Source organism: Thunnus albacares, chromosome 10 (assembly GCF_914725855.1).
Source record: "Thunnus albacares chromosome 10, fThuAlb1.1, whole genome shotgun sequence".
NCBI classification, from domain to species: Eukaryota; Metazoa; Chordata; class Actinopteri; order Scombriformes; family Scombridae; genus Thunnus; species Thunnus albacares.
The window spans coordinates 24,050,450-24,075,635 of record NC_058115.1 but is presented as its reverse complement, the minus strand read 5'-3'; the positions used below and the strand labels follow the sequence as shown (position 1 = coordinate 24,075,635).

At 39.6% G+C, this 25,186-nt stretch overlaps 1 protein-coding gene across 3 annotated transcripts; it reads left to right on the top strand.

The window, feature by feature from the left end:
• The first annotated feature begins 838 nt into the window (after nucleotides 1–838).
• LOC122989884 (cohesin subunit SA-1) lies at nucleotides 839–24,958 on the top strand. Of its 3 annotated transcripts, none has more exons than XM_044362905.1 (32): nucleotides 839–859; nucleotides 1,706–1,812; nucleotides 2,473–2,569; nucleotides 2,918–3,142; nucleotides 4,023–4,119; nucleotides 4,467–4,543; nucleotides 5,192–5,396; nucleotides 5,980–6,131; nucleotides 7,533–7,730; nucleotides 8,134–8,232; nucleotides 8,773–8,852; nucleotides 10,371–10,478; nucleotides 11,349–11,445; nucleotides 12,086–12,188; nucleotides 12,456–12,559; nucleotides 12,979–13,071; nucleotides 13,454–13,546; nucleotides 14,314–14,514; nucleotides 15,037–15,104; nucleotides 15,188–15,275; nucleotides 16,427–16,507; nucleotides 18,487–18,579; nucleotides 18,841–19,009; nucleotides 19,830–19,960; nucleotides 20,529–20,630; nucleotides 21,239–21,372; nucleotides 21,704–21,826; nucleotides 22,058–22,236; nucleotides 22,688–22,883; nucleotides 23,587–23,688; nucleotides 23,802–23,895; nucleotides 24,434–24,958. In XM_044362905.1, the coding sequence occupies exons 2-32, from the start codon at nucleotides 1,784–1,786 to the stop codon at nucleotides 24,482–24,484; spliced, it is 3,669 nt and encodes a 1,222-aa protein (XP_044218840.1). In that variant the 5' UTR covers nucleotides 839–859; nucleotides 1,706–1,783; the 3' UTR covers nucleotides 24,485–24,958. The 3 variants fall into 3 exon arrangements, with proteins under 3 accessions (XP_044218840.1, XP_044218841.1, XP_044218839.1); XM_044362906.1 differs by lacking the exon at nucleotides 839–859 and adding an exon at nucleotides 1,166–1,256; XM_044362904.1 differs by lacking the exon at nucleotides 839–859 and adding an exon at nucleotides 1,293–1,381.
• Nucleotides 24,959–25,186: the final 228 nt, after the last annotated feature.

Genomic DNA, 25,186 nt, shown 5'->3' with positions numbered 1-25,186 from the left:
ATCCCACATTTGATCCATAAGATTGGTGATAATGGGGGAAATACAAGGATGCTGCTTTGCAACACCTGGGTCCACAATAATATTTATTGTACAGTGCGAAATTGACATTTACAGTGGGAGAAAAGGTAATACAATAATAAGCTCCATAATCTTGGTTAAACATCTTTGCAATTGAGAAGAAAAGACTTTATGGCTGATGAGAAATGGAATAATGATATTTATTTTAGTGAATTAATTCAGTAATTCCTGGGCATCTCTATGTGTCATGTTATTATATGCCACAGTACAGGAAGATATAAATTATTGATTCATCAGCACAAATTATCCAAAAAATAATTTAACCCTGGAAGCTAATGAGCCCTGTAATTTTGTTAGTCTTAGTAATAATGATTCGTTGGTTCTGTCTGGTGATTGTGTTCTTGTCTTATGAATGTTTCTTGTTCTCTTGCCTTGCTTGGAAAATAGATCTTAATCTCAATGAGACTGCCTGATTAAATAAAGATTAAATAAAATTTGCGGTCTTTATCATTATTTGGGCTACATGGAAATAATAGAAATAGGAATTTCTATAACATTGCATGAGGGGCTTAATGTATTATTGTCAGTCATTGTTTGCCTTGGGAATAGCCATTTTATTGTGAAATGTCTGACCAGAAGTTATGTGTTTCACCCTGACTGGCTTGACTCTGGTCCTAGTCCATCAAACACAGAACAATGGACCGTGCAGAGGACCGACAGGGGGAGAGGGGTGAGGAGCCTGCGGTGGCGGGGCGGGGAGCAGCTGAGCCAACCACCTCAGGGTCCCAAAAAACTGGACGGGCAGACAGAGCAGACAGCTTGAGATTTCTCCACATATACAGTATAATACAATATAAATGTATAAATATATAATAGAGTGAGTAAATTTTAATGTGAGCTTAGAAAAAAAATAATTGCAATATTTGCAATATTGCAATAAATGTGTATGTATTACTCTGAATCGATTTTACACTTTAAAATTCAATTGAAAGTTTATTATTTTGTTACACATTTCAACCTACAAAAGCGAAAAACTAAAAAAGTACCATGACGTATGTCGGCGGGAATGACCAATGATAATCAAGAGTTCTTCTTGAAGGACCAATCATCTTCTCGTGTGATGGGGCTCTGGCCAATCGGCATCCAGAATCGCTTTGCGTACTTTACCGCGTCCTCCGAGTAATTTTGTCAACGAGAGAAAGAGAAAAAAATCCCGATTAAAAAGCCTCACAAGAAAGGAAAGTATTGATAATAATCATATTAATAAATTGTGTCATTAGTTTGCTAATGATTTTTGTTGTTGTAGGAGTTAGCGAGCTACTATCTTTGAAGCTGAAGTTGCCTCTGTGGGGATCGTTAGCTTGTAGGTTACCGAGCCATCTTTTTTTTTTTTTGAAAGCTAACGCCAATTAGCAACTAAATGGCTATCATATTTCTCCGAATAATTGTTATATAACTAGTTGTGAGTTAGAAAACATCGTGTAGCTAAGTTAACCTATAACTAAATCAGAATTTACGATGTAAACTACCTACTGTTGAAAAACGCAAGATGGTTGCTTGTCAAATAGCTAACGGACATTTTAAGGATATTTTGGAGGAGGCTATGCCATTAGCTAGGTAATGTTCATTTGTGTGTGTAGGTGATTTTTTTTTTTTAGATAATCTTGTCTTCTCTCCCACACAATAGGTTTTTTTTAAAGTATTAGCAAAGACCAGCCAACCAGCTATTCAAAGTCACTCTTCAATCTCTGGTACCTCACCAAACATGGCAGGTGGAGACTCAGATTGGGACAGGTAACTTCAGCCAAGCCTAGCAAGGGTTTCACTCATTCATTTCACCTGAAGAGACACCCATCACAAGTCAAAGTAAAATTTAAATCTATAGTTGTTGAGCAAACTGTAAATATTAGGTAATCATTCATTTTCGTGAATATCCAATAAATTCATGAGAAATGTCAAACATAGAGTGTTTAACAAAGACAGTTTTGTCCTGACCAACAGTCCACGAGCCAAAGGTATTTAGTTAACTATCATAGAGGAGTAAAGAAACCATGACACATTCACATTTGAGAAGCTGGAATTTGGACATTTCTTAAATAACTCAACATGATTAATCAATTATCAAAATAGTTTGCAATTACTGTAATAGTTGGCAACTAATCGATCAGTTGTTGCAGCTCTAAAGGAAATCAAAAGACAACGATAATGATATTAATTTGGGGGAATTAATTGAGTAATTTTCTGGCACCTCTATAATGTGTTAAGTTATTGTCTGCTACAATAACTTGAGACTATAATGAGGGAACATGAGGGTAAGAATTACTGACTCATGCACAGATTATCCAAAAAAGAATTTAATCCTGGTAACTAATGAGCTCTGTAATTTTGTTAGTCTTAGTAATAATGATTTGTTGATGTCAAGATTTAAGTCAATTTTCTTCCCTCTCCCTTCAGCCTTGATGCTTTGGATGACTTCACAGACTCTGGCAGTGACTTTGAGGTCACGATGAAAGCCTCAAAGCGGAAAAAACAGGCCTTGCCCAAACCTCTGGTAAATAAACTGATTCTCTCCCGAAATTATTCACTCTTATTTAGATGCAAGTTATTCACCAGGCAGTAGATCAGGGCTATGATCTTGTCAAATTATTGTAGGATTTTGGGTGTTGAATCAGTTTATCCCTTGGAGATTATCATTGTTGAACATATCTCAGTTATTGTAAAAGAAAAGGCTTAACAGTCAACAGAAATTAAATCTATAGATCTAAACAGCAACACTGTGGTAGGTATTTGATTCAAGCCTTCACCTTATCTCGCCACAGCTACCATTAATTCTGTTGACTACATCAATTCACTCTGAATCCCCTGCTGAGCTGCCCTTCTGTGTCTCTTTCATCCCAAGCCACCCAAGAGACCCAGGCGTAAAACAGCATTGAGGGTGACGTCCAGCCCCAGTAGCAGTCCCATCCCCGCTCCTCCAGACCCCTCCCTGCAGAAGCAGCAGCTCTCCCGGGGGACTTCCAGGCGGGCCTCTCCTAGGCCTGTGACGAGATTGAATGAGGGGAACCAGGGTATTAGTGCAGAGGATATCTATGATGCTGTCCGATCTGGAAAGAGTGCCATGGTGGTGAGCAAACCCTCAACTGAAGAGCATGGAAGGAAGGGGGTTGGGGGTATAGAGATAAACATATGAAGAGAGGGAGGTACCGATGGGAGCATGTCTAATAAGAAGAGAAACAAGCCTGTAAGAGCAGACAATGAGAGAGATTATCATGTCGCTGTCAGTGGCTGACTGATGTGACCCTACAGAATTGCCTTTGATATGCGAAGAGGGAGGAGTGCTTTCGTTGGGTCGCATAATCAATGATTGGCAGCACACGTCCATCCCAACCATTGTTGTGCTGTGCATGCCCAGTCTTTTCTTGCTAAAAACAAGAAAAAAAGGACCATAACCATAACAATAGAGGATGAAAGGTGTTGTTAGCAGTTATAAAGTCTGCTACTACAGTATGGAGCAACTCTACAGTGCAGATGGTGATTCTGAACTGTTGTTCACAAAATTTAAATGTCTCCTCACGTATTTTCTGTTCAAATTTGACTATTTATACTGTATGTCAAGGTTACTACTCTTGTCAGAGGTTCTCCCATTATAAGAGGAACAACAGATGCTCTGAGGTGAAGTGTCTTTGTCCGTGTTATGGTGCCACGGCCACGGTTGGCTAAAATGATTATGCAAAAGAATTGGTGAATAAAACTGTAATTTAGAGGGAGCAGAGAATATAAGGTGGGGGTCAAGGATAGGGCATACAAACCCACACGTTACAGAGAAAAAGATAAAAGCAATGTAAAATTATATATATATATGTGTGTGTGTGTGTGTATAAATAAATAAATAATATATATATATATATATCATGTGTGTATGTGTAATATTGTTACTATATGTTCCAGCCTTTTGATCTGAGTGCAGCTCTCTCATTGGCTGCTGTGTCCCTGTCATTCTTAAGACGGTGGTTGACGAGTGGCTGGACAGCTACAAACGAAGCCGCGAGGCGGGGCTGCTGGTGCTCATCAACTTCATTGTTCAGTCCTGCGGATGCAAAGGTCAGAGGTCAGGAGGGAGGCCAAGAGGTGGAAGTGGGGGCTGTGGGTCAGAGTTCAACAGATTATCTTTCCAATTTCAGCACAGGCAATGATCAGCAGTCAACTATTGATCTCCCAGTATGCTAACAATGCAATATACAGAGGCTGTGTTAATCCTCTGTCGAAGGACAACAACATATCAATATGTTGTGAGTGTTGAATGAAAATGAAAAGAAAGCAAAGCATGTAATTTAATTTTTGGGTCAAGAAGAAGAAACAGAATTGTGTGTTATCTATTTTCAGGTGTTTATTTCACTTCAATTTCTAATGTGGAACGTTATGTCTTTTTTTTTTTTTTTTTTTTCCAGGAGTGGTTAGCAGAGAGATGCTTGACAGCATGGAGAATGCCGAAATCATCAGCACACTAACCAAAGAGTTCAATGAGGTGAGAAAGGCTCAAGGAAAACAGTAGTTCAGATTTGTTTGAAGGATGTTCTGTATTTTGGTAATTGTCAACAAATCCTATGAAAAGACCAATACTTTTTTACTTTCCTATCTGAGTCTAAGGCACTCAGCTCCAGATCCATTGGTTCCTACTGTAGACATAAAAGATCAAAAATGAGTCATGGATATATAGTTCCATTTTTTAAAAAGCAAAAATAATTTCCTAAAACAGCCAGGCAGAGCAGTATTTAGGGAAAAAATGCTTCTCAAATAGGAGTAAATTGTGTTTTTGTTGGATATTATTTTCATCTGCCATCACCCAGTGCATTAAAATACAGAGAGATTGTTTTTACAGATCTGCAGGTTTGAATTTAGTTCACAGTCTTAGTCGTCCCCTCACTCACTAACAATAATCCTGCTGGAATTAGTTGAAAAAGTGGAGTGACCTCCATATCCCTGGAGTACGGCTTGATGGAACACACTAATTACACTAATGCTGATAAATGGACACATTAATGGCTTAATCACGGGTTTGGCGATGATGTGCTCGTGATTAGCCGAGCAAGTCACAGATTTCTGCTTCAATTAACTGTACAAAGTGTGGTGTGGGATATTTCCTCCATTTCTTTTGTTTCCTTTCTTCCTCCAGGATTCAGTGAACTACCCTCTGTGCACTCCAGGCCCCCAACTGAAGCGTTTCAAAGCCGGCCTGTGTGAGTTTGCTCGTGTTCTGGTGCGCTCCTGTCAGAACAGTCTAATTTACGATGAGTACCTCTTCCCCTCCCTGCTGGCTCTGCTCACTGGGCTGTCTGACTCCCAAGTCAGAGCCTTCAGACACACCAGCACTCTGCTTGGTAAGCATATCGGTACAATCTTCACATCTTTACTGAAAACTGATTTCACAAAGGACAATATTTTTGATTAGTTGTCATTCTTGTATGCTAATTATTGTAATCACTTGCCGCAGTTGTTGGTAGGGAAGAAAACCTGCACTCCACATCTGTGGTACCACAGGTTTTGCTCCTGCTTCTCTGGGAGGCAGAAGAAACTGCTCCATTCAGCTGACATCTGTTTTAGTTGCTAGAGGAGTTCCTTTGTCTTTCAGAGTGCACTCTTATCCAGCTTGCCTTTGTAGTTTCTTTTGTATCCTCGGCTCATTCATGTGACTTCTTCCCTCTTTTCAACCAAACTACACAGCCTATCCATTATGCCATTAGGCTGATAAGTACAGTACTGGCAAAGAATTTCTCTCTAAAAAGGGATGTAAGGCTTTAGTCAGGAGGATGAAGTAATAAATCTGTGCTGCATAGCTGAAATGTTATTAGTAAACAATGGCATTTTGAAGAAGCACACTGTGGGTGGCTTCTTCCCCTGCTTACAGGTAGCTCTGTCTGTGCTGTCCAGCCTTGTCAGTGTGCAATGTATTTCTCTTTAAAGCCATGAAGCTGATGACTGGGCTGGTGGAAGTAGCTGTGATAGTGTCTGTTCAGCTGCAGACCACCCAGCGGAGACACAACATGGAGAACAGCAAGGGGAAACATGACAGAGCCTCTGACAGGCTGGAGGAGCTGCAGGCCACCATCAGTGAGGTGACGTACACACAACACTTACTCATACACATGTAGTTCAGGGTGTTAAAGGTGCTGATTTCTTTCTGTTTTCGTGGGGAATGGTACAAAGGATGATGCAATATCTTCTAAGGGATCAAAGCAATAAAACTCAAGTACACATATTTAAGACAGTTTTTGCATGCAAGCCAACATTTTCCCAAGTTCATGTGTGTTGGACACAGGTAGTTTATTGGCTGATGGGACTGAAATAATCGTTTTTTAAACAACTAAATAGATTTTTCAATCAATATAAAGTACCATAATGGCCCAAATATAAGATGACCTCCGTTTTCCAACACCTCTTTTTGGAAAAATACTTTTTGAATATAACTAGTATAGTATAGTTATATACTCACACTCTCCTGCCAGGCTCTTGGAAGCGGTTATGAATTATTTTCTCCAGCAGTTAGCATTTGTAAGACTACCTGTTTGTCTTTTTGAGCTCCTTATCATCTGTGACAGTGGTATTTGGCAGCTTGACGTATCCGTTTCTACAGTAGAGACATCAGAAGACGCTTTGGACTCATTTTCACTCGTCATGAATTTATTTCCTCCGTGGCAGAAAAACATGTCGCACAAGCCTTCAGAAACTCCTGCAGGTTTAAACTGGACTTACCAAACAAATTCAGGGCTGACTGACTCTAAGACACTTGCTAGCTTAGCAACATCAAGGCTACAAACAACCCATAATGCAACACTCCATGTAGGAGTCAGTTTTACACCGGTACTTCATCCATTCAAAAAGAATATCTGATATTGTGAACATGTAATAGTCTAAACCCCGAATATAAGACGACCTCACTTTTTCAGACATATTTCCAGGAAAATGGAAAGCCAGCTCTCTCACCCTGCTCACCAGCTTGGGTGACAGTTGAGACGGTTCAGCCTTGTATGTATAATGTGCTCTTTCTAATTTCCTATGCTGTTCTCATGCATTGTAACATATGGAAGTTCTGAGAGATAGAGAGAGAGCATGTACTACCTGTTGTCCTTGATATAAGGTACTGGTCTTTAAGTGACTAGATCAATATCACAACTGGTAAAGTAACACTAGGAGCAAAACAATGTATTTTGTGTCTATGATAATATTGCTATCATCATACATCATTCTCCTGCTTCCCTACCCTTAGTGATAGATATGGATCACTAGAATGATATAGACTGATACAGAAATGGTAAAATTCAATCCTCGGTCACTATAAAAACCTGAGAAAAGTTGGACATGAGGAACATATTTAGCTGTGAGGACTGGTTTGCCAGGTGAACCACAGACTGTACGTACAGTTGGTTGAACACATGGACGAGAGTCCCGGGTGACTGTGTTACTGATTTGTTTACAGTCTTCGTTTGTGTGCATGTGTTTTTATGTTTGTACTGTAGCTGCAGGAAAACAGAGAAGAGCTGTCCTCCATGATGAATGCCACCTTCCGTGGTGTGTTTGTGCACCGTTACCGTGACCAGCTGCCTGAGATCCGGGCGGCATGTATTGAGGAGATGGGCATGTGGGTGAAAATGGACCCTGAAGACTTCCTCAGTGACGGATGTCTTAAATACCTGGGGTGGACCCTGCATGATAAGGTGGAGCACACACAGGATTAGACAACAGACTACGCACTAAAAACATGTCACTATGATGTCATTCCTTTATCTGTGTTACCACCTGCAGTTGATGACAGCAGGTGTCACAGAAGTAGCACATATGTCTGCAGTCCTCTACAAGCCAACAGTGGAGTTAGCAATGATGAGGAATGCAGTGTATCGAGAATTGGGTAATCCAAATTTAGCAGCTTTTTATTTAATATTCATGCTTCATAAGCTGCGACTCTCACAGGAGACACAATTGTAGAATATCTGGAAATAGATGCAGGATCACATACACACACTCTCCCACAAAGAAATGTCCACTATGAACAGACCTGGGCAGTAGTCTGCATGCAGGTTATCAAGTGTGCGTTACTGTTCTCTGTCTTCTTTCCCTCAGCAAAGTCCAGTGCGTCTGCAGTGTGTGCGCGCCCTGCAGGGTCTGTTCCAGGAGAAGGAATTCATTGGCCGCCTGGAGCTTTTCACCAGCAGATTTAAAGTGAGGCATCCCTCTGGACTGGAATCAAACCTCATTTAATGCCTCTTTTCTCCCTCCCTTTCCCCCCCCATCTGTCTTTCTTTCGGCCTGTCTGCCTGTCTCAGCATCTCTCTTTAATCTATTGTTTCAGTGTATTGTGTTGTTGTTTCTATTTTGTTGCCTGTATTTTTGTGACCCCTCCCCTTATTTCTGTGCCTTTTTTGGATGTTTTTTTTTTTACCATTCATGTTTGTTGTTATGGTCTCTTCCTTTGTCTGGATGTGTGTCTGGGTGCGTTAATTGCTGCCAATTACTGGCGTTTAATAAGCTCTTCTCAAACACATAAAAACCCTCCTAAGCCACATGTGTTGCAGCAGATAAATGGTTTTTATGCCACAGCTTAGCTCCTAATCAGTGGGTTTGTGTGTGTGTGTGTGTGTGTGTGTGTGTGTGTGTGTGTGTGTGTGTGTATTGTTCCTGTTTGTCTGCATGCATGATTGTGCATGTCTGTGTTTGTGCTACTACATATCTGAATGTGTGTGTGTATGTGTGTGTGTTTAGGAAAGGATGCTCAGCATGGTGCTGGACAAGGACCCAGACGTGGCAGTGGAAGTGGTCAATCTGTTGCTGCTGATCCAACAGTGAGGGGTTTCTCTGTCTCTGGTGGTTTCTCGGTGGCACCATCTGCAACATTCAGTACAGGAATTTAATTTTAGGATATTCAAACAGACTAATATTTTACATTGTTCTGATACAAACTCAGACAAATGTCTTTTCCTTGTTTTTTACAGATAATTTTGAGCGTTAGTTCCAGAAACATTCTGTTCAAATGCAGTTTAGAGCATTAGTAATGAGCGTTAGTAATAATACTGTAATCATTCCTCCTGTTCATAATGACCATTAAGAGATCCCTTCATAATTATTATCATTATTTATTTGAAACTAATATGATGCATCAGTCATCCGAATAGTCAAATCAAGTCAATATCTTTCACAGTTAGTCTTTTTAGTGCCAAATTCCTGCTTCTTGTTACAATCCTTCCACTGCAGCTCAAAAGGAAAACATTGTTTCCTCAAGACACAGAGACTTTTTATTAAAAAGACTGTGACTGTAGAAGATATCCACTTTATTTGATTAACTCAGATGACTGAAATCTCATATTATCTTGAGGACTGTGGATTTTGTCCCCATCACTTACATATGTTACACATATGTTGATATTTGCACCTGACTATTGTTTTAAGACTGACTTGAAAAATTGTGAAACTATCCTTTAATGAGAAACTCTTCAAGACCCCTGACTAAACATTTCTCATCTAAAAAAGTAGTGCACACTCAGCCACACTATTTTTTTTACCTACATATAGAGGATAAACATAACCAAATACTGCATATATTGGTTGTCCAAAATGAAATTAAGCTTCTCAATGATTAAGTGTATTGGTTACTCATAACTGTGATGACACTCTTTGTCATCGTTGCTGATGATTCACAGTGTGAGTCATGAGTTCTCACGTTGTGCAACATCTCACACCACTGACTCAAGCCACAGATAATTATTAAATGTACATTTAATTATATCAACTGTTTGAAAAAGGTTTGCATACAGTCTCAAAAATCCTACATAATACTGCATCCAAGTCTGCTCCAGCACCAGTCAATGATAAGAGCTGTTTTTAAAGGACCAGTGTGTAGGATTTAGTGGCATCTAGTGGTGAGGTTGCAGATTGCAACAAACTGAATACCCCTCCCCTTCCAAGCATGTAGGAGAACCTACAGTGGCTACGAAACTTGTCAAAAAATGCGAAAGGCCCTCTCTAGAGCCAGAGTTTGGTTTGTCCATTCTGGGCTACTGTAGAAACATGGTGGCACAATACGGAGGCCTCTGTGGAAGAGGACCTGCTCCCTATCTAGATATAAAGGGCTCATTCTAAGGTAACAAAAACACAATGATTCTTATTTTCAGGTTATACATTAGTTAAAACATGCTAATATTATATTACATTTCTGCCAAGTCAGCTCTGCTAGATGCTACTAAATTCTACACAGTACACCTTTAAATCCTTTCAAATATAAATACAAATTACTTGACGGGAGTAAATTAAATAATGTTATAATATCTCCTGTAATATCTGTTTGTATGTGTGCACACATGCAGAAGGACAGAGGAAGGCCTGAGAGAGGAGGAATGCGGTCACATCTATCCTCTGGTTTACGCTTCACACCGAGGCCTGGCGTCCGCAGCCGGTGTTTTCCTCTACAACAAGTACACTTTCATCCTTCATTTCTACACACACACAGTCACACTAACAGGCAGAGTTGTAACAGTTGTCACTCAAGTTGTGAAGGAGATACTTTTTATATTTCTCGTTCTGTATTGATAGGGAAAATATTGTACTTGTTGAATAATTGTTGAAGAGACTCCGCAGGCTCCAGTCGATACTTACTTGAATATATGAAGTTTATTGAGAACAAATATCTGATGTCGGAGAAGCCTTTGGCACAGTGTACACATGGATACAGTCATACCAAAAACTTAGCACAAACAGGAAAACAATCACTTCTAATAGAGTTGCTCAGGTCATGCCACCAGGGAGAGGAGAAACAAGGACACTTGGTGTAAGAATGAACTCTAATTGGAAAACAATGTGGGCAGCTGTTGTTACCCGTCCAAGGTTACCGCCGTATCTCCCAGCCTGGCGCTCTGAACCTACAACATCTCTTGTATGAGACCTTGCAGACCAGAGTCAGGCCCTGCAGGCCGGAGTGAGGCCCTGTAGATGAAATCATCACATCAAGGCTTGAGTAGCACATTCTTATGAAAAGCTTTAAAACCATTTCATGATTGTAAGGAAAATATCTGGTTTAGTTTTTATAATGCACATGAAAGCAAGCATGGCTGACACAAGTAATACTTTCTCACATTTACATGCAGTTTATTGTCATATATATATATATATATATATATATATATATATATATATGTGTGTGTGTATCATATGTCATATCATATATAATTTTTATTATTACTTTTAAGAGTTTAGGTCACAGCCTCCATGTGTCACCAGTTTTTGGTTAATATAAAGTGATTTCTTGTGTGTGTGTGTCTGTGTCTGTGTCTGTGTCTGTGTGTTAGGCTGAAAACTGTGATCACCAGTGACAACCAGGAGAATGATAAAAGTGACAATGGGTCCTTTTTTCAAATCCTCATCTCCTTCTACATCCAGAGTGAGGTAGTCTTCCTTTTCTTTCCCTCTCTATACGAGTCAATCTGTCGCTCTCCCTTAAAATTAGAACATATTGACAAATATCATGGAAAATTTTATGAATGTATGATTTTTGTTTATTTTGAATTTCATACTGGAATTTAATAATGTCAAAATTTAAAAAGTTTTCAGGTTATGTCTTCGCACATCTTCACTGGCGATGTGATCTGAAGCATTGACTGACAGAAATATTTGGTTCCAAGTTTGCATCCATAGCAGGAGTTTGATAATTTGCCATTTTACATTTTCATGATGAAATGTATACTACCCATAACAATATGACATGTTCAAGTCATGTTTCATTCTGAATTCCTCATGAAATGCTCCACAAGCTGCAGGATTTAAGTGGAAATTATATTTTTATAATCAAACATCTGCCCATAAAAACAAGTAAAAGTGATTTTTCTGTCTGATGAATAAACTACTGTACTGTAAAATCTTGTATACTCTTGTATAACTATAAATACTTTCTGAATGATCTATGCAGAAAAGCAATTGAACATTTATTTTCCTATTTTTGTCATTGTAGAGAAGTAAGGTTAGTAATGCTTGACAGCTGTGGATCTCCTGTAGGTAGCCTAAAACGCCTCATTTACTCGTTTGACAGTTCCATGAGCACGGCGCGTACCTGGTGGACAGTCTGTGGGGTGTGGCAGGCTCGGAGCTGAGAGACTGGGAGACTATGACGGCGTTGTTGCTACAGGAAGCCGGTGAGGAACAAGAAGAGACTGTTATTACACGTCAAGCAGTCAAAACTGCACTCACGGCTGAGTTGAGCCCCAATTCAGAGCTGAGAGCTCGGCTTAAAGCTGATATGTCATCATATAATTTAGATCATTCTCATGTTTCATCAGGTCAGCTAAATATGTTTCTTTTTTCTGTTTCTGTCAACATGTGCCACTTGTCGTATCCATCTAAGCCATCACCCACTCTTTTCCTTTTTTGTTTTGCACCTGTCTGTACCTCTTTGTTGTCAGGTTTGATGTATGAGGAGGAGGGCGCTCTCATAGAGTTGATGATGTGTGCCGTCAGACAGGCAGCACAGGCAACTCCACCTGTTGGGAGAACTCAGGGAAAGAAGGTGGTGACACAAATTTATGGAGCAGTGAAAGCTTGCGGGGGCGAAAGAAATGTCATTTTTTGTTTTTCCTTTGAAATTCATGCATCATAGAAACTCTTAGCTTTAGGTTTTCAAGGTACAGCAGCACTGAATTGAATATATTAAATTATGCTCTATCACTCTGGATGGATATATTAATGGGTTTGAATATCAGTATATCCATCCAGAGTCTCCATACATCTGTTTTCTGAGTCCTAGGCTGCATCCCACTTCATGCAAAGATTTGTGTTTAGACAAAAAGTTGCATATTGTAGCATTTTAACATTGAAAGTATTTGAATATTTTCTTGAGCAGTAGTTTTAATGTATTTGTCTGTACACTGTACGCTTGCATGAGTACATGTTTGAACTGTTGGCCTGTGACTGTTCCTGTGAAATTAGATCCTGAGTATGAAGGATAAGAAGATCCAGGAGCAAGACCGGAGACGTATCACTACACATTTCATCCCCTTACTGCCACAACTACTGGCCAAGGTTGTTTCATAATGTTATATTTAATACTGTGTGTTAAAACTGCTAAACATTTATTTGAAGGATCTCCCATTAATTATGTGGTGGAAGACATCAGTGAAGCAACAGCAGCATCGCCTCATTCATTGCCACACTTGATTTGAATACATTTAAATCATACTGTATTACTGTCATGTGTATCATGATCTGTTCTGTGGTCAGCTTGAGTATCGTGACCACTAGTGAGAATCATAATTTAACTGGCAGATGTCAGAACATTGACACAAGTCATAGGTATACAAGTATATGCTGAACACATTTCCTTTTTTTTACCTCATATTGCACTAAGATTTGGAAAAAAAAAAAAAAAAAATGTTTTCCTCGTCTTCCCCTCATTGACCTGCAGTATTCAGCAGATGCAAAGATGATGACCCTTCTTCTCAAAGCTCCGCTCTACTTTGACCTGGAGATGTACAACAGCGCTCAGTGGCTGGAGAAGGTAGGAGGGCTAGAAATGTGGAGGACTGAATAAACACTGAATAAATCATTAAAATCTCTTCAGAAATGACATCACAGCCCCTCTGAATCATTACACCTACTTTAATGAGCACTCACTCTAAAGTTGTAAATGTGTTTCTGGGATGAAGGCCTAATATGTTGGGCAAAGAAACGAGAGAAATTAAAAGAGAGGAATAGAAAGGACTCTGGGCTGCTGATGCTCAGAGAGACATTTTGAATGGTTTCTGTCCTGTTTAGGGCTTCACAGTTAATCTTGTATGATGACCCAGTAATGTATAATACAACAAGACAATGTAAATGTTTTTTTAAACCAATTAATAACTGAATATTTAGCATTGCTCTTACATTGTTGGACTCATGATGGGACAAATCGATGCAGCACAGATAGTTATTGTCCTTTTTAATCCAAGCATTCGTCTTCCTTGTTAAAAGCTGGTGCCTACATTACCCTCAAGGCTGCACAACCGCTAACAGTTCGATCCGAGATTCAGGTATGTTACACCAGTAGCTGCTAACATAACCTTGAGCCACTGGCGTCAAGCAGCGATGAGGAGCGGGCTTCGAGGTCTGGTGCAAGTTACGTCTTGTTTAACTTCGCACCAAAGCTTTATACAACTTCTTCACATATGCCGTTGTTCTCCTTAAGACCTATAAAATCAGCGCACTTCCCCTTTAAGGAAAAATACACTCAACAAAATGAGAAAATGTTCCTCCTTCACCCTCCTCTCTCTCTCCTGTCCCCACCAGCATCTGGACCTGCTGCTGTCTCAGATATGTGGGATTGTGGAGAAGCACACAGAGGCCACTGTCTTGGAGGCTTGCGCCCACCTGGCCAGCACCCTTTGCTCTGACTTCTACACCTTCTCCTCCCGCGCACATCTGGCATTCAGCCAGCTGTTGGACAGCCTGACCGAGTGCTTCAGCACCTACTTAAGTGACCTGCTGCAGGTGGGTGAGCGTGGCGGTGAAGCTTGCACACGGTCAAATATGGCTCTCTGTATAATGACTGCATATGTGCTGGTACAGTGAAATAACAATTCATGCATCTATCTTACATTAGTTATATAAACAATTCATTTTAAATGTCTTTTAGTAAAAATAGTATATTGTAACACAGAACTAATTGTCCTATTTTTGGTTTCAGTTGTCTTTGAAAGCATAAAGCAGTTAAACTAAATCTTTTACACGAGGACATTCACACCTATTGTGTATATAATAAAGCTATGAAAACACAGGATTGTGCTCCAGAACACAAAAACAAGAAAAACAAATGTTAAAAAAACTGCTCAAAGACTTGAGAAAGAGTGATAAATCTCAACTGCCAATGTGTTTAATGGAAATATGTGTTTTTAATTAATGAGTTGATTTTAGTTAACATGTTGTTTCTGGTGTGAAACAAAAAAAAAACACCCAGATTGTGTACCTTCTGTTCTCAAGAGTGTGTGTGTGTGTGTGTTTTTGTGTACCCAGGGTACTGCAGATGATGATGACATATACAGTGCAGCCACTGCCTTGAAAAGGATTGCAGCACTTAGCAGGTGTGTGTGTTTGTCATAATACACGTCAGTAGTACAGACTGTTCTTTACACTGAACTCTGTGTGTTTGTTTGTTTGTTTTCAGTGCCAAAGACCCAACAGGCTGGAAGCTGTTTGACTCTTGTCTCGAGCTCCTGAAGAACAAGATGGAGTCCAGAGACCTCGACAAGGAGGTTTGTGATAAATGCACACAGTTTGATATTTGAGTGCAGAGTTGTGTAGTAGTAAGAGCGGCCGTAACATATGATGGTTCAAACGTCTGAGTGCTCTGTGTTTTGTGAATGATATAAGATGAGATGTGGTGCTAAAATACATCTTTCCATTTTATTTTTTTTTTTTTAGTAGGAAAAACAGCAGAGCAATAAACATTAGCAGCTGTGGGCCTGACTCGGTTTATAAACGGTTTTCTGTCGTCATGTAAATTTTATTAATTGCCTTTCAATGGAGGCATGTTTTCATGGCGTCTTTGTTTGTTGACTTTTTACACATTCAAGTCACATCTGAATTTGGACGAAAAATTTGAGTTTGGGTTAAATAAGGTGAACTAGCTCAACCACATTCAGAAATTTACTCTTTTCTTAACGAGGGCGTTCACGTCTAGACATTTGTAATAGAGACGCACTGATTGCAATTTTCTTTGACAATTCGAATTTCTGATTTTTTTAAATGTCTGACCCGTCGATTCCAATTTTCTTTTTTCAAAAGAATTTAATAAGAAAGAAAACATTTCTTTCTTTCTTTATATATTTCCTTTCTTTTTAAGAACTATAATTGACAACATACACAAACATTTTTGTAACTTTTCTTTAATGGAATATTGAAATTCAATTGTATGTTCATTAACTATTTAAATAACTGTTCACCGGGACATTTTTTAAGTTTCTGATTAAGTTAGTTGGTCCAAATGTTTCCGAGGTTGTTCCTCCACGGCTTATTTTGGACGTAGACGTATTACAAATTGCGAGCTTTGTGTCTTCATTCACGCTGAAGAACTTCCACACCAACGACATGTTGTGTGTGAGTGGCTTTACTGTCTGTGCGACAGCTGCCACACACATGTGCATGTTGTGTGTGTTGTCTGTGCCGTAGCAACTGTGTGTGCGACGTGAACCATAGTGCGGCTAAAAATCGGATGTATGAGACTGATTGGGGCCGATCAGCTGAAAACCAGATGGTTTTTATCGACGGCCGATCAGTCGATGTATCTCTAGTTTGTAATGCTTTTACGTAGGTAAGAATCTGCTCGGAAAAGTTAATTGTGAAGTACGTTTTGCACCAAAATCAAATGGAGGCTAATTTTTTTCTTCCCTTTGTGTAATTCCAGCTCATGGTGTCGGCTCTGAGGTGTGCAGCCTTCCACCTGATGTGGGCCAAAGTGAACGTGGTCAACTCTGCGCCAAACGAGGTGATCATGTGACATCTGAAAACAACTTTTTGTAATCTTGGACAACACTTGTAATTCATTCAATGTTTATAAATAGTTTCACCTTCTCTAAGTCTTTTGTGCACGTCCTGCAGAGAGTTTCAGTCTACCTGCATGAGACAAACCAAACTTTGATGATTAACTGTCGCCGTCACAGCTAACCCCGTGGCGGCCATGTTGGAGGCCTTCCTGTGTGTTTGTGAAGCTCTACTCATCTGAGTTGTTCACCACTTCACCAGCTGCACAGACAGCAGGCAATTAACACAACAATCTGTTAGTAAGCATCCGAGTCCCCTGGTGATACACAGACATTTATCTCCCACTGGTTCACACTTTTTCTTACCGTTTCACTTTACTGTTTGTTCTGTTTCATTCTTTCTTCACTCTTTAACTCCCAGTGCTCATTTTCGACATTTCTGCTGTGTTTCTCTCACTCTCAGTTTCACACGCCGAACACGTCGTTATTAGTCATGTCACCATTTATGTTTTTATCTAAACAGCGTTCCAGAGAAATCACATACACATACCTCCCTCACGTTTAGTTATTTCCATCCCTTTTCTGTTTTCATCACTCAAGTTGACGACTTTCTCTTCCTGCCAAACACACACTTATAGAAACACCCACATGTAGTTTAAGACAACAAGGAAACATGCTGTTGAGTTTTATCTGTGGCAGATCATTTTATCTTTGCTTCTAACGACTTTAGCAACAGGATTGCATGTGTAGTTTGCAGGAAGAGTCATTTAATGGGAAATATCAGAAATATCCATCAATACTGGGAGGCCTAACTTACTGCTAACTTATACTAACTCCATACTTTGACCCACATGTTGAATGAACAAATATATCACTTCAACAGTGGTGAAAGTTGTATTTCATTATGCTTTAGAGCTTCAATGATTAGTCGAATAATTGATTAATTACCAACTATTAAATTAATTGCCAACTATTTTGATGATTGATTAATTGTTTTATGTCATTTTTTTAAGAAAATAATGTCCAAATTCTGTGAATACAGCCTCTTAAATGTGAATATTTTATATATATATTTTCATCTTCTATGACAGAACATCATATTTTTGGGTTGTGGGCTGTCTAAGACTTCATCTTAGGCTTCGGGAAACAATGATTGACATTTTTCACCATTTTCTGGCAATTTATGGACCAAACAACTAATCACTTACTCGAGAGGATAATCAACACATCAATTGATCATGAAAATAATCTTTAGTTGTAGCCGTATGAAAGAGTTGAATTTAAATTGATAGTCCAGGGGATACGAGTACCTCGTTTCTGTCCTACACTCACATATATACACATAAATAAGATTTATCTAGGGCTGTAGTCAACCAAAGAAAATCTTGGTCGACTGAAATCGTACATAATCTTCAACTAATGGATTAGGGGGCGGGTTGTTGGATGTAACAGGACAGAGTGCACAGTGAACTCAGCAGCCACACATTTCTCCGTTCTCTATTTCTCTGTTTTGTGTCTTTAGGTGAGGCTACCCCATTGTTGCTAACTTTGGAGCTAACCTCCTTCACTTTTCCAGCACTTTTAGCATTTATTAACTGTCACACTGTATTCTGTACTGTACGTTTACTGCCAGACTGACAACTTACTGCTAACTTTTTCCTCTGCTCCGCTCGCATCCACCGTCACTTTCCTGCTGCTCGCTCTTTCCCACTCGTTACACAAACATATTACACAATGCCCTATTCCTAAACAGAGTTACTCTACTAATAGTTTCCTAGGTAACGAGGCAGAGGTTGACTCCCGTTTCTGGAATCCTGGAGGGCTATTGTGCAGCACTTTTCTCCTTATGAAAGTAACACAGCAATTATTGGACCAATGACAGTTTGGTCGAACGAGAGCATATCGACCAACTAATCAATCAGGAGACTACAGCCCTAGATTTCTCTCCTTCTCTGTTCTTTGTTCTTCCATCACTCTGTCTCAGGTGGAACTGAAGCGCCTGAAGAAGGAGGTTCAGTCGTTCTGCCGAATCTGTCAGACATGTCTGTCTCTGAACCAGACTGAGATCAGAGATCAGGTAAGAGCCTTGTCGCAATTAGCATCATCCCATATGTGAACTAACAGTGCAGCCATGTTTTTGAACACCATGACAGTATGTTAGTGGCTTATTATAAGTTAAAAGGCAGGGCACAAAAAAGATTTCTCAAACTGACCAATCTGTTTAGGAATTAATCACTTTTGTCGGCCTTTACATGCTCAAAAACTCTGTTAAAAGGTTACAGATCTGAATTTAGATTTTAGAGATTCCGATAAAGTTTGTGTGGTTTCCCATCTTCAGGCATTTGAGCTTTTGTGCGACTTGATGCTGTTGTACAGTGTGAGTTCGGTCCGCTCTGAACCTGCCCTCCAAACGTTGATCCACCTGCCCTCTCAATCCCTGCGTGCCGAGCTGGCTGCTTTCCTCCTGGACTACGTCTTCACTGATACTGAAGATGACGAGCTCAACGGTATTTTGACACCAAATGAATAAATAACCTCTAAATGATTGCAGAAATGATGGTTCTTTCCAGAAGCACCTTCAGTCTTTGTTGACAAAGTTACATTTTTGAATTACTGAATAATGTTCATAGGATTTTGTTTTCTGCAGGGATGTGTAGTGTTTGGGAAGTAAACCGCTCATTTTTAAGACTGCCAAAGCTCTCCCAGTGGACCCTACTCTCATTTATGCCTGCGGACACAATTTTTGATGTCTTGTTTTGAGAATCTGCTTCTGCAATAAATTCTTTTTTCTGTATTTCACAGTGAGCTGCCAGTTCCCGAGCTGAATACCAGTCCCCTCAGAAGCTTTACATCTTTCAGTTTTGTTCTGTTTTGCTTCTGTTTTATCAACACCTCAAAGCGTTCTCCCTGCCACTCCAATTCTTACGTTAACCATTAGTCTGTTATTCCCATAACCTGACGTGCCAGATGGTTTGTTACACCATCTGGCACGTCAGGTTAGGGGAACCGTGGTTGTTGAACCATCTGAAAAGTCGTCCATGGAAAGTGTTTGGGAAAAAGGCAGGCACTTTCAAAAAATACTTGGCAGGTGATTGGATGAACCATCTGTCACCGTCTTATGTTGAGTGGCAGCTGGATTCGTGACGCTGATTGGTGCGAACCACCGGTGGTTCGGACACAAGTGCATAACTTGAAGCCTGACAAGACGGATCCTCATGTGATCTCGTGATGTTGTGCGAAATCCAGCTGCCTCGCAAGATAATTACTCTCTTATCCCTTCTTCTCCTTTCCGTCCTCACTCTTCACCTCCGGCTCTGTCCTCTCTAGGTGAGGATGAGGAGATGAAGATAACTGTTCTCCAGAGGAAGCGCAATCAGCTGGCTGGCTACTGTAAGTTGGTCATCTACGGAGTGCTGGACCTCACCGCCGCCACAGACATCTTCAAGCACTATGACAAGGTAGCGATGGAGATAAAAGCTTTAAGGGATAATTTACTCTTAGTCTAGTTCAATATATTATATTACTACTACTAGTAAATACTGGTAGTAGTATTACTACTACTTATTTTACTATGATACCCATATATGTCTCGCTGTCTCTGCATGCAGGGATCATGTTAAGTTTCTACATTATATTTCATTTTATACATCATAAAGAACATTCATATTCATCTGCTGGCTCTCTGTCAAAGCAAAAAGTGTCAATTAAAATTGTGAGTTTAGAAATGTGTGAATTAATACTTGGTTGAGTTAGAAGTTCATGAGGTTAGAAATACAAGAAACAAGTTTGTCAAAAGGAAAAAATTAATAATGTAGAGGATGTCCAAGAGAGCGGAGGAGTGTGAGAAAATCTTTTTAGAACCAGCGATGTGTTAAGAATGAGTCAGAGGTGGTTGAAAGAAGCACATATGACTAGAACGGAGTGGATTATTTTTACATTTTTAGGTATTTAGTCAATGACGCTAATTAAATAATAAGAGTAATGATCATAACTAATTTTGTTTTTTTTTCTTTTTGACTTCTCCAGTTCTTTAAAGACTTTGGTGACATCATTAAAGAGACTGTAAGCAAGAGCAAGCTCATCAATCCTGTACAGAGCGCCAAGACCATCTGTCTGACTCTGAAGCAGGTGTGCACTTAATAACAAATATAACAAAATATAAATGTTAATAATATGCTTCCAATACAATACGTGTTTTTATTGTGTAGTGTTGTAACAACTAATGTTGAATACATGGAATATCTTAAATGGTAAAAGGTAAATTTGTATCACTAAATGTTAGTTAGATGTTAGTTGTTTTAGTTATATTAGCTTTTATCGCTTCATCTGTTACTTCAGCATCTGACAGACATCATCATGAAGGTCTGATGACAATTTTGTGCTTGTTGTTTCCACATGAGAGAAAAATATTTTTACTGAAAAACTGCAGCTAGAAAGAAGCGACAGATGTTTATGTTTGGTTGTGCGAGGATGAGTGTCACATACATATTTACTTCTAAAAAGGCAATTTTACCATTTTCCAGCAAGTTGCTTTATTTCTAAATTCTGAACATGTAGACCTCTGTTATTTGATTTTCCAAACTAACTACAACCTCTGCTTAAATTCCTTAAAAATAGTTTTTAACCTCGTCCAACCAGCCAACAAGTGGAACAATCTGTCCATATCTATAGACATGTTTGAATAACACGCCCTTTTCATAACTTGTTTGTGAGGAGTCATGTTTGTGTGTATTCAGCTGTTCTCAGAGATGCTTACGGAGGACCTCAGCAGGCAGGATCTCGGTGAGATTAGAGATCTGGCCAAGAGGCTTGCCATGAGCTTTGGCATCGATCTTCATCGCATTCGCAAACCACTGGTGGCCCTGCACACGTCAGTAACACATACAGACCAAAACTGTCAGGTTCTCATTCTGTTTATTCGATTTTGATGTGATTATTTTATTTTCTCACTGCTGTGAGGGCAGTTTTTCAGCTCTCAGGGGCAGCCAAAACTTAATAGATGTAAAAAAAAACAAACAAACAAACAAAAGAACTTCTATTCCAACAGATATTTCCTCTTACACGATAATCATCTCTAAATTGGTGATGAAATGTAACAAATGAAATATTAAAGTATTTTTGTGCACTATAGCTGCTCATTCTGTCATCTAAATTTATGTTTTACATATTTGTATGTATTTATATTGTTTATTTTCTCTCAGAGATGGTATACGTTTTGCCTTCCGGGACCCACAGGAGGGAGAAGAGCAGCACCCAAACGTGGCCTTCTTGGAGATCCTGAGCGAGTTCAGCTTCAAGCTGCTGCAACAGGACCGCACCCAGCTGTGAGCAACAAGAACAAAATCCACATCCACACAAACAAAAACTAAACACAGACACCGATGCTTATGTTCTCATTCTTCAAACGTTAACTTTAGATTTTGTATTATTCGTGGTCCTGGACTGGATTTGATTCAGTATAATTGAGTGAAACCTGAACCTGAACTGCTTTACATTAACAAAGGTTTCCTTGGTCTTTGTCCTCATCTCTCTGTCACTCTTTCATCCCCTCCCAGTGCAGCGTTTCTGAAATCAGAATGTCCCAGTGCTGCCCTCTCCTGGACGTCAGTTAGACTGTATCAGCGTTCTTTGGAGGGTCGCTCCACTTCCAAACCCAGAGAACAGGGGGAGGGAGGTGACGCCATCTCCTCACATGATACCCCTGTAGCTAAACGCAAGAGGACCACCGCTCAGGGTGAGATGGACACAGCATTGTGTATGAGTACACTCAGTGCAGCAAAATGATTTTTTTGTTTTGGGTGGACCAGAGGTTGACGGTTGACTAAAAAACAGTGTTGTTAGAGTTATGAATATCTTGGTGGAAGGAAGGCTGCTACTAATGATCATTTTTGCAAATTGCTTGTTTTACTCAACTAACAGTCCAAATTCAAAGATATTAGCAAATCTCACATTTGAGTGGCTGAAACAGCAAATAATTGGCATTTTGCTTGACTTATTGATTACTCACAACTAATTTTTTCAGCACTACATGCAAATTGCACGAGTCTGTATACAGCACATTGTCAGTGTTAATATCTTCATAAATCCACCACTTGAGATAATGACAATGTCATCTGTTGGCATGAGTTGGAAAACATGAAATGTCAAAAGTAATGACGTTCTGTCGTGACTTCTGTCTCCTCCAGGTTCAGTGTCCAGCACCGCCAGAGGATCCTGGTTGGACAGCAGCAGTATCCACAGCAGCTTGCCCACACCAGCCCTCACCTCCACCGCTCTGAGACAGAGAGCGGCGCAGCAGGCCTCCAGGCAACCCAGAGCCGCAGAGTCTGATGTTGGCAGTGGCTTAACCGAGCCGGAGTCTGAGGAGGAGTTCTCCTCTGGGTACGCTGCATTTTTATCATCAGTATGTCTGCAGTAGCTACAGTAGATACATTTTTTTTAATCCAAATTCTCTGGTTCCAGCTTCTCAAATGTGAATATTTTCTGATTTCTTTTATCCTCTACGACAGTAAACTGAATATCTTTGAGTTTTGGACTGTTGGTCGGGACAAAACAAGACATTTGAAGACGTCACCTTTGGCTTTGGGAAGCAGTGATAAACATTTTTCACCATTTTCTGACAGTTTGTAGACCAAACAACTAACCGATTAATTGAGAAAACAGGCAACAGATTAATTGATAATGAAAATAGTCGTTAGTTGCAGCTGTAATTGAGACATTTCCACATGTCTGGGTACTGGAGGGAAAGTTAGAGAATCCCAAAAGTCATTATCGTCTGGTAATCATGAATGTCTTTTATAGAATTTTGCGCCAATCCAATCAGTAGATGTTGAGCTATATCACAGAATAAATGAAGACTTTGACCTGCTGGTGGCTCCAAGGCAAAAGTCAAGGTTGCACCAAAGTCAGATCCTCTGGGGACCATAAATGTCTGCACAACATTTCATGTCAATCCATCCAGTAGTTGTTGTGGTATTTCAGTCTGGAACAAAGTGGTGGACCAACCGACCAACAATGCCAACAACTTTGTCCCTGAAAATGTTTCCACGGCTGCCAGTATTTACAATCTGCTGCTTCTCTCCAGGTTTCAGATGCGAAAGGTGAAGGCCACCAGACATCGCCAGTCCTCCTCCGACCAGAGTGGCCGCACCTTGGATCAGCAAGACCTGAATTCCCATCTGACCTTGTAAGACGAGGATACAAACTGTGTCATCAGTAATATTTATTAAATCTGAAGATTTGTCTCATTAAGTGACAGCTAATTAATCACCATAAAAATAATCTGTGTTTGCTTCACAGACTGTCTCTGATTGAGGACGAGAGTGCAGAAAGAGAGGAAGCTGAGATTGAGAATTATGAAAGTGCTTCTGACGGTGAATCTGCTTATACACTGGTAAATAAAACAATCTTGGTCAAACCATTTTAAAACCAGTTAAAATAAGATTTATATATAATGTAGTTAAAAGAAGAAATTATCTGTCAGGTATAATTAATGAACAATTTGTGTTTTAAATCCTGTATTTGTATGAAAGATATTTGAAAAATTGACAATAATATACAGATTTTATTAAATTTGGGTATTTACAGCGTTCTCTCAGTTCTATATAATCAGTTTAGGATGCACCTTAATAACTCACTATAGTAGATCAGGTCAACTTCATCTCATCTGAGTTGCCTGTGATAATACATGATTCTTTTGATTTGCAGAACGTACTTGTACATCTAATAGCACCACTAGAGAGGATATTTTTAAAAATCGAGAGTAGATTACCTGTTTCTAATGTGTGAGACACATTGAGGTTGAGATGACGCCACTAGTGGTAAATTACTGCAGGATTTATAGCTTTTTCTTTGCTTGGCGTGATGCCAATGATTTAACGACTACATTCCTGCAAAGCTCAGACTTTCTTTGTCCTGTTTTTGCTCTGCAGCCTTCCACACGTCACACCTCAGCAAGTGTCCTTGATGAGCTCTTTGACTGAGGACACAGAGATCCGGACTGTCCTGGGAACAAGAGTTCCTCGTGATTGCAAGCTTGGATACATCTCTTCAACACTGCTACATATTTACTGTTTTCAGTACATTTGAGAGTAATAAATATCAGGGCTGTCTGTTCTTCTAAATGACCCCTTACTGACTTCACCTAATAGATCCATGTCAGTCATTCATTTTGTTGGAGGGGTAGAAAAAGACAAAATAATGCTCATGAAGTCTGGAGACAAAATTTGTTGTAATTCTTTGGACGAATGTTAATGTTTTGGACACAAAATATGCCAAATGTTCGAAAGAAATGTGCCAACGTTTAGTTAGATCCCTGCGGGCTGGCAGCAAGCTGAGTCTCTCCTCCTGTGTTCCATATCTTTCACTGTGTTTCATGTTGTTGATAGAAGCTTTTGTTTTTGATGAGCACTTGTTCATTTGATATCGAATAAAAGGTGCTTGATCGTGCAAAGTAACTCCAAAAGTGTCTTCACAGGATCAGATGATGCTGAGGTGTTTATTAGTGAGCATGACAGATATAGAAACACAACCTCAGTGCAGTTTAGAGAAAAGACAATATCATTAGTATGGAGCCTTTTGGTTAAGACATATATCACATAAACATAATTGCAACATCTGAGGTTTGAATTATATACTTCCAGCTTCAGATAAAGGCAGAAATACCAAAAAAAAGATAAAAGTAA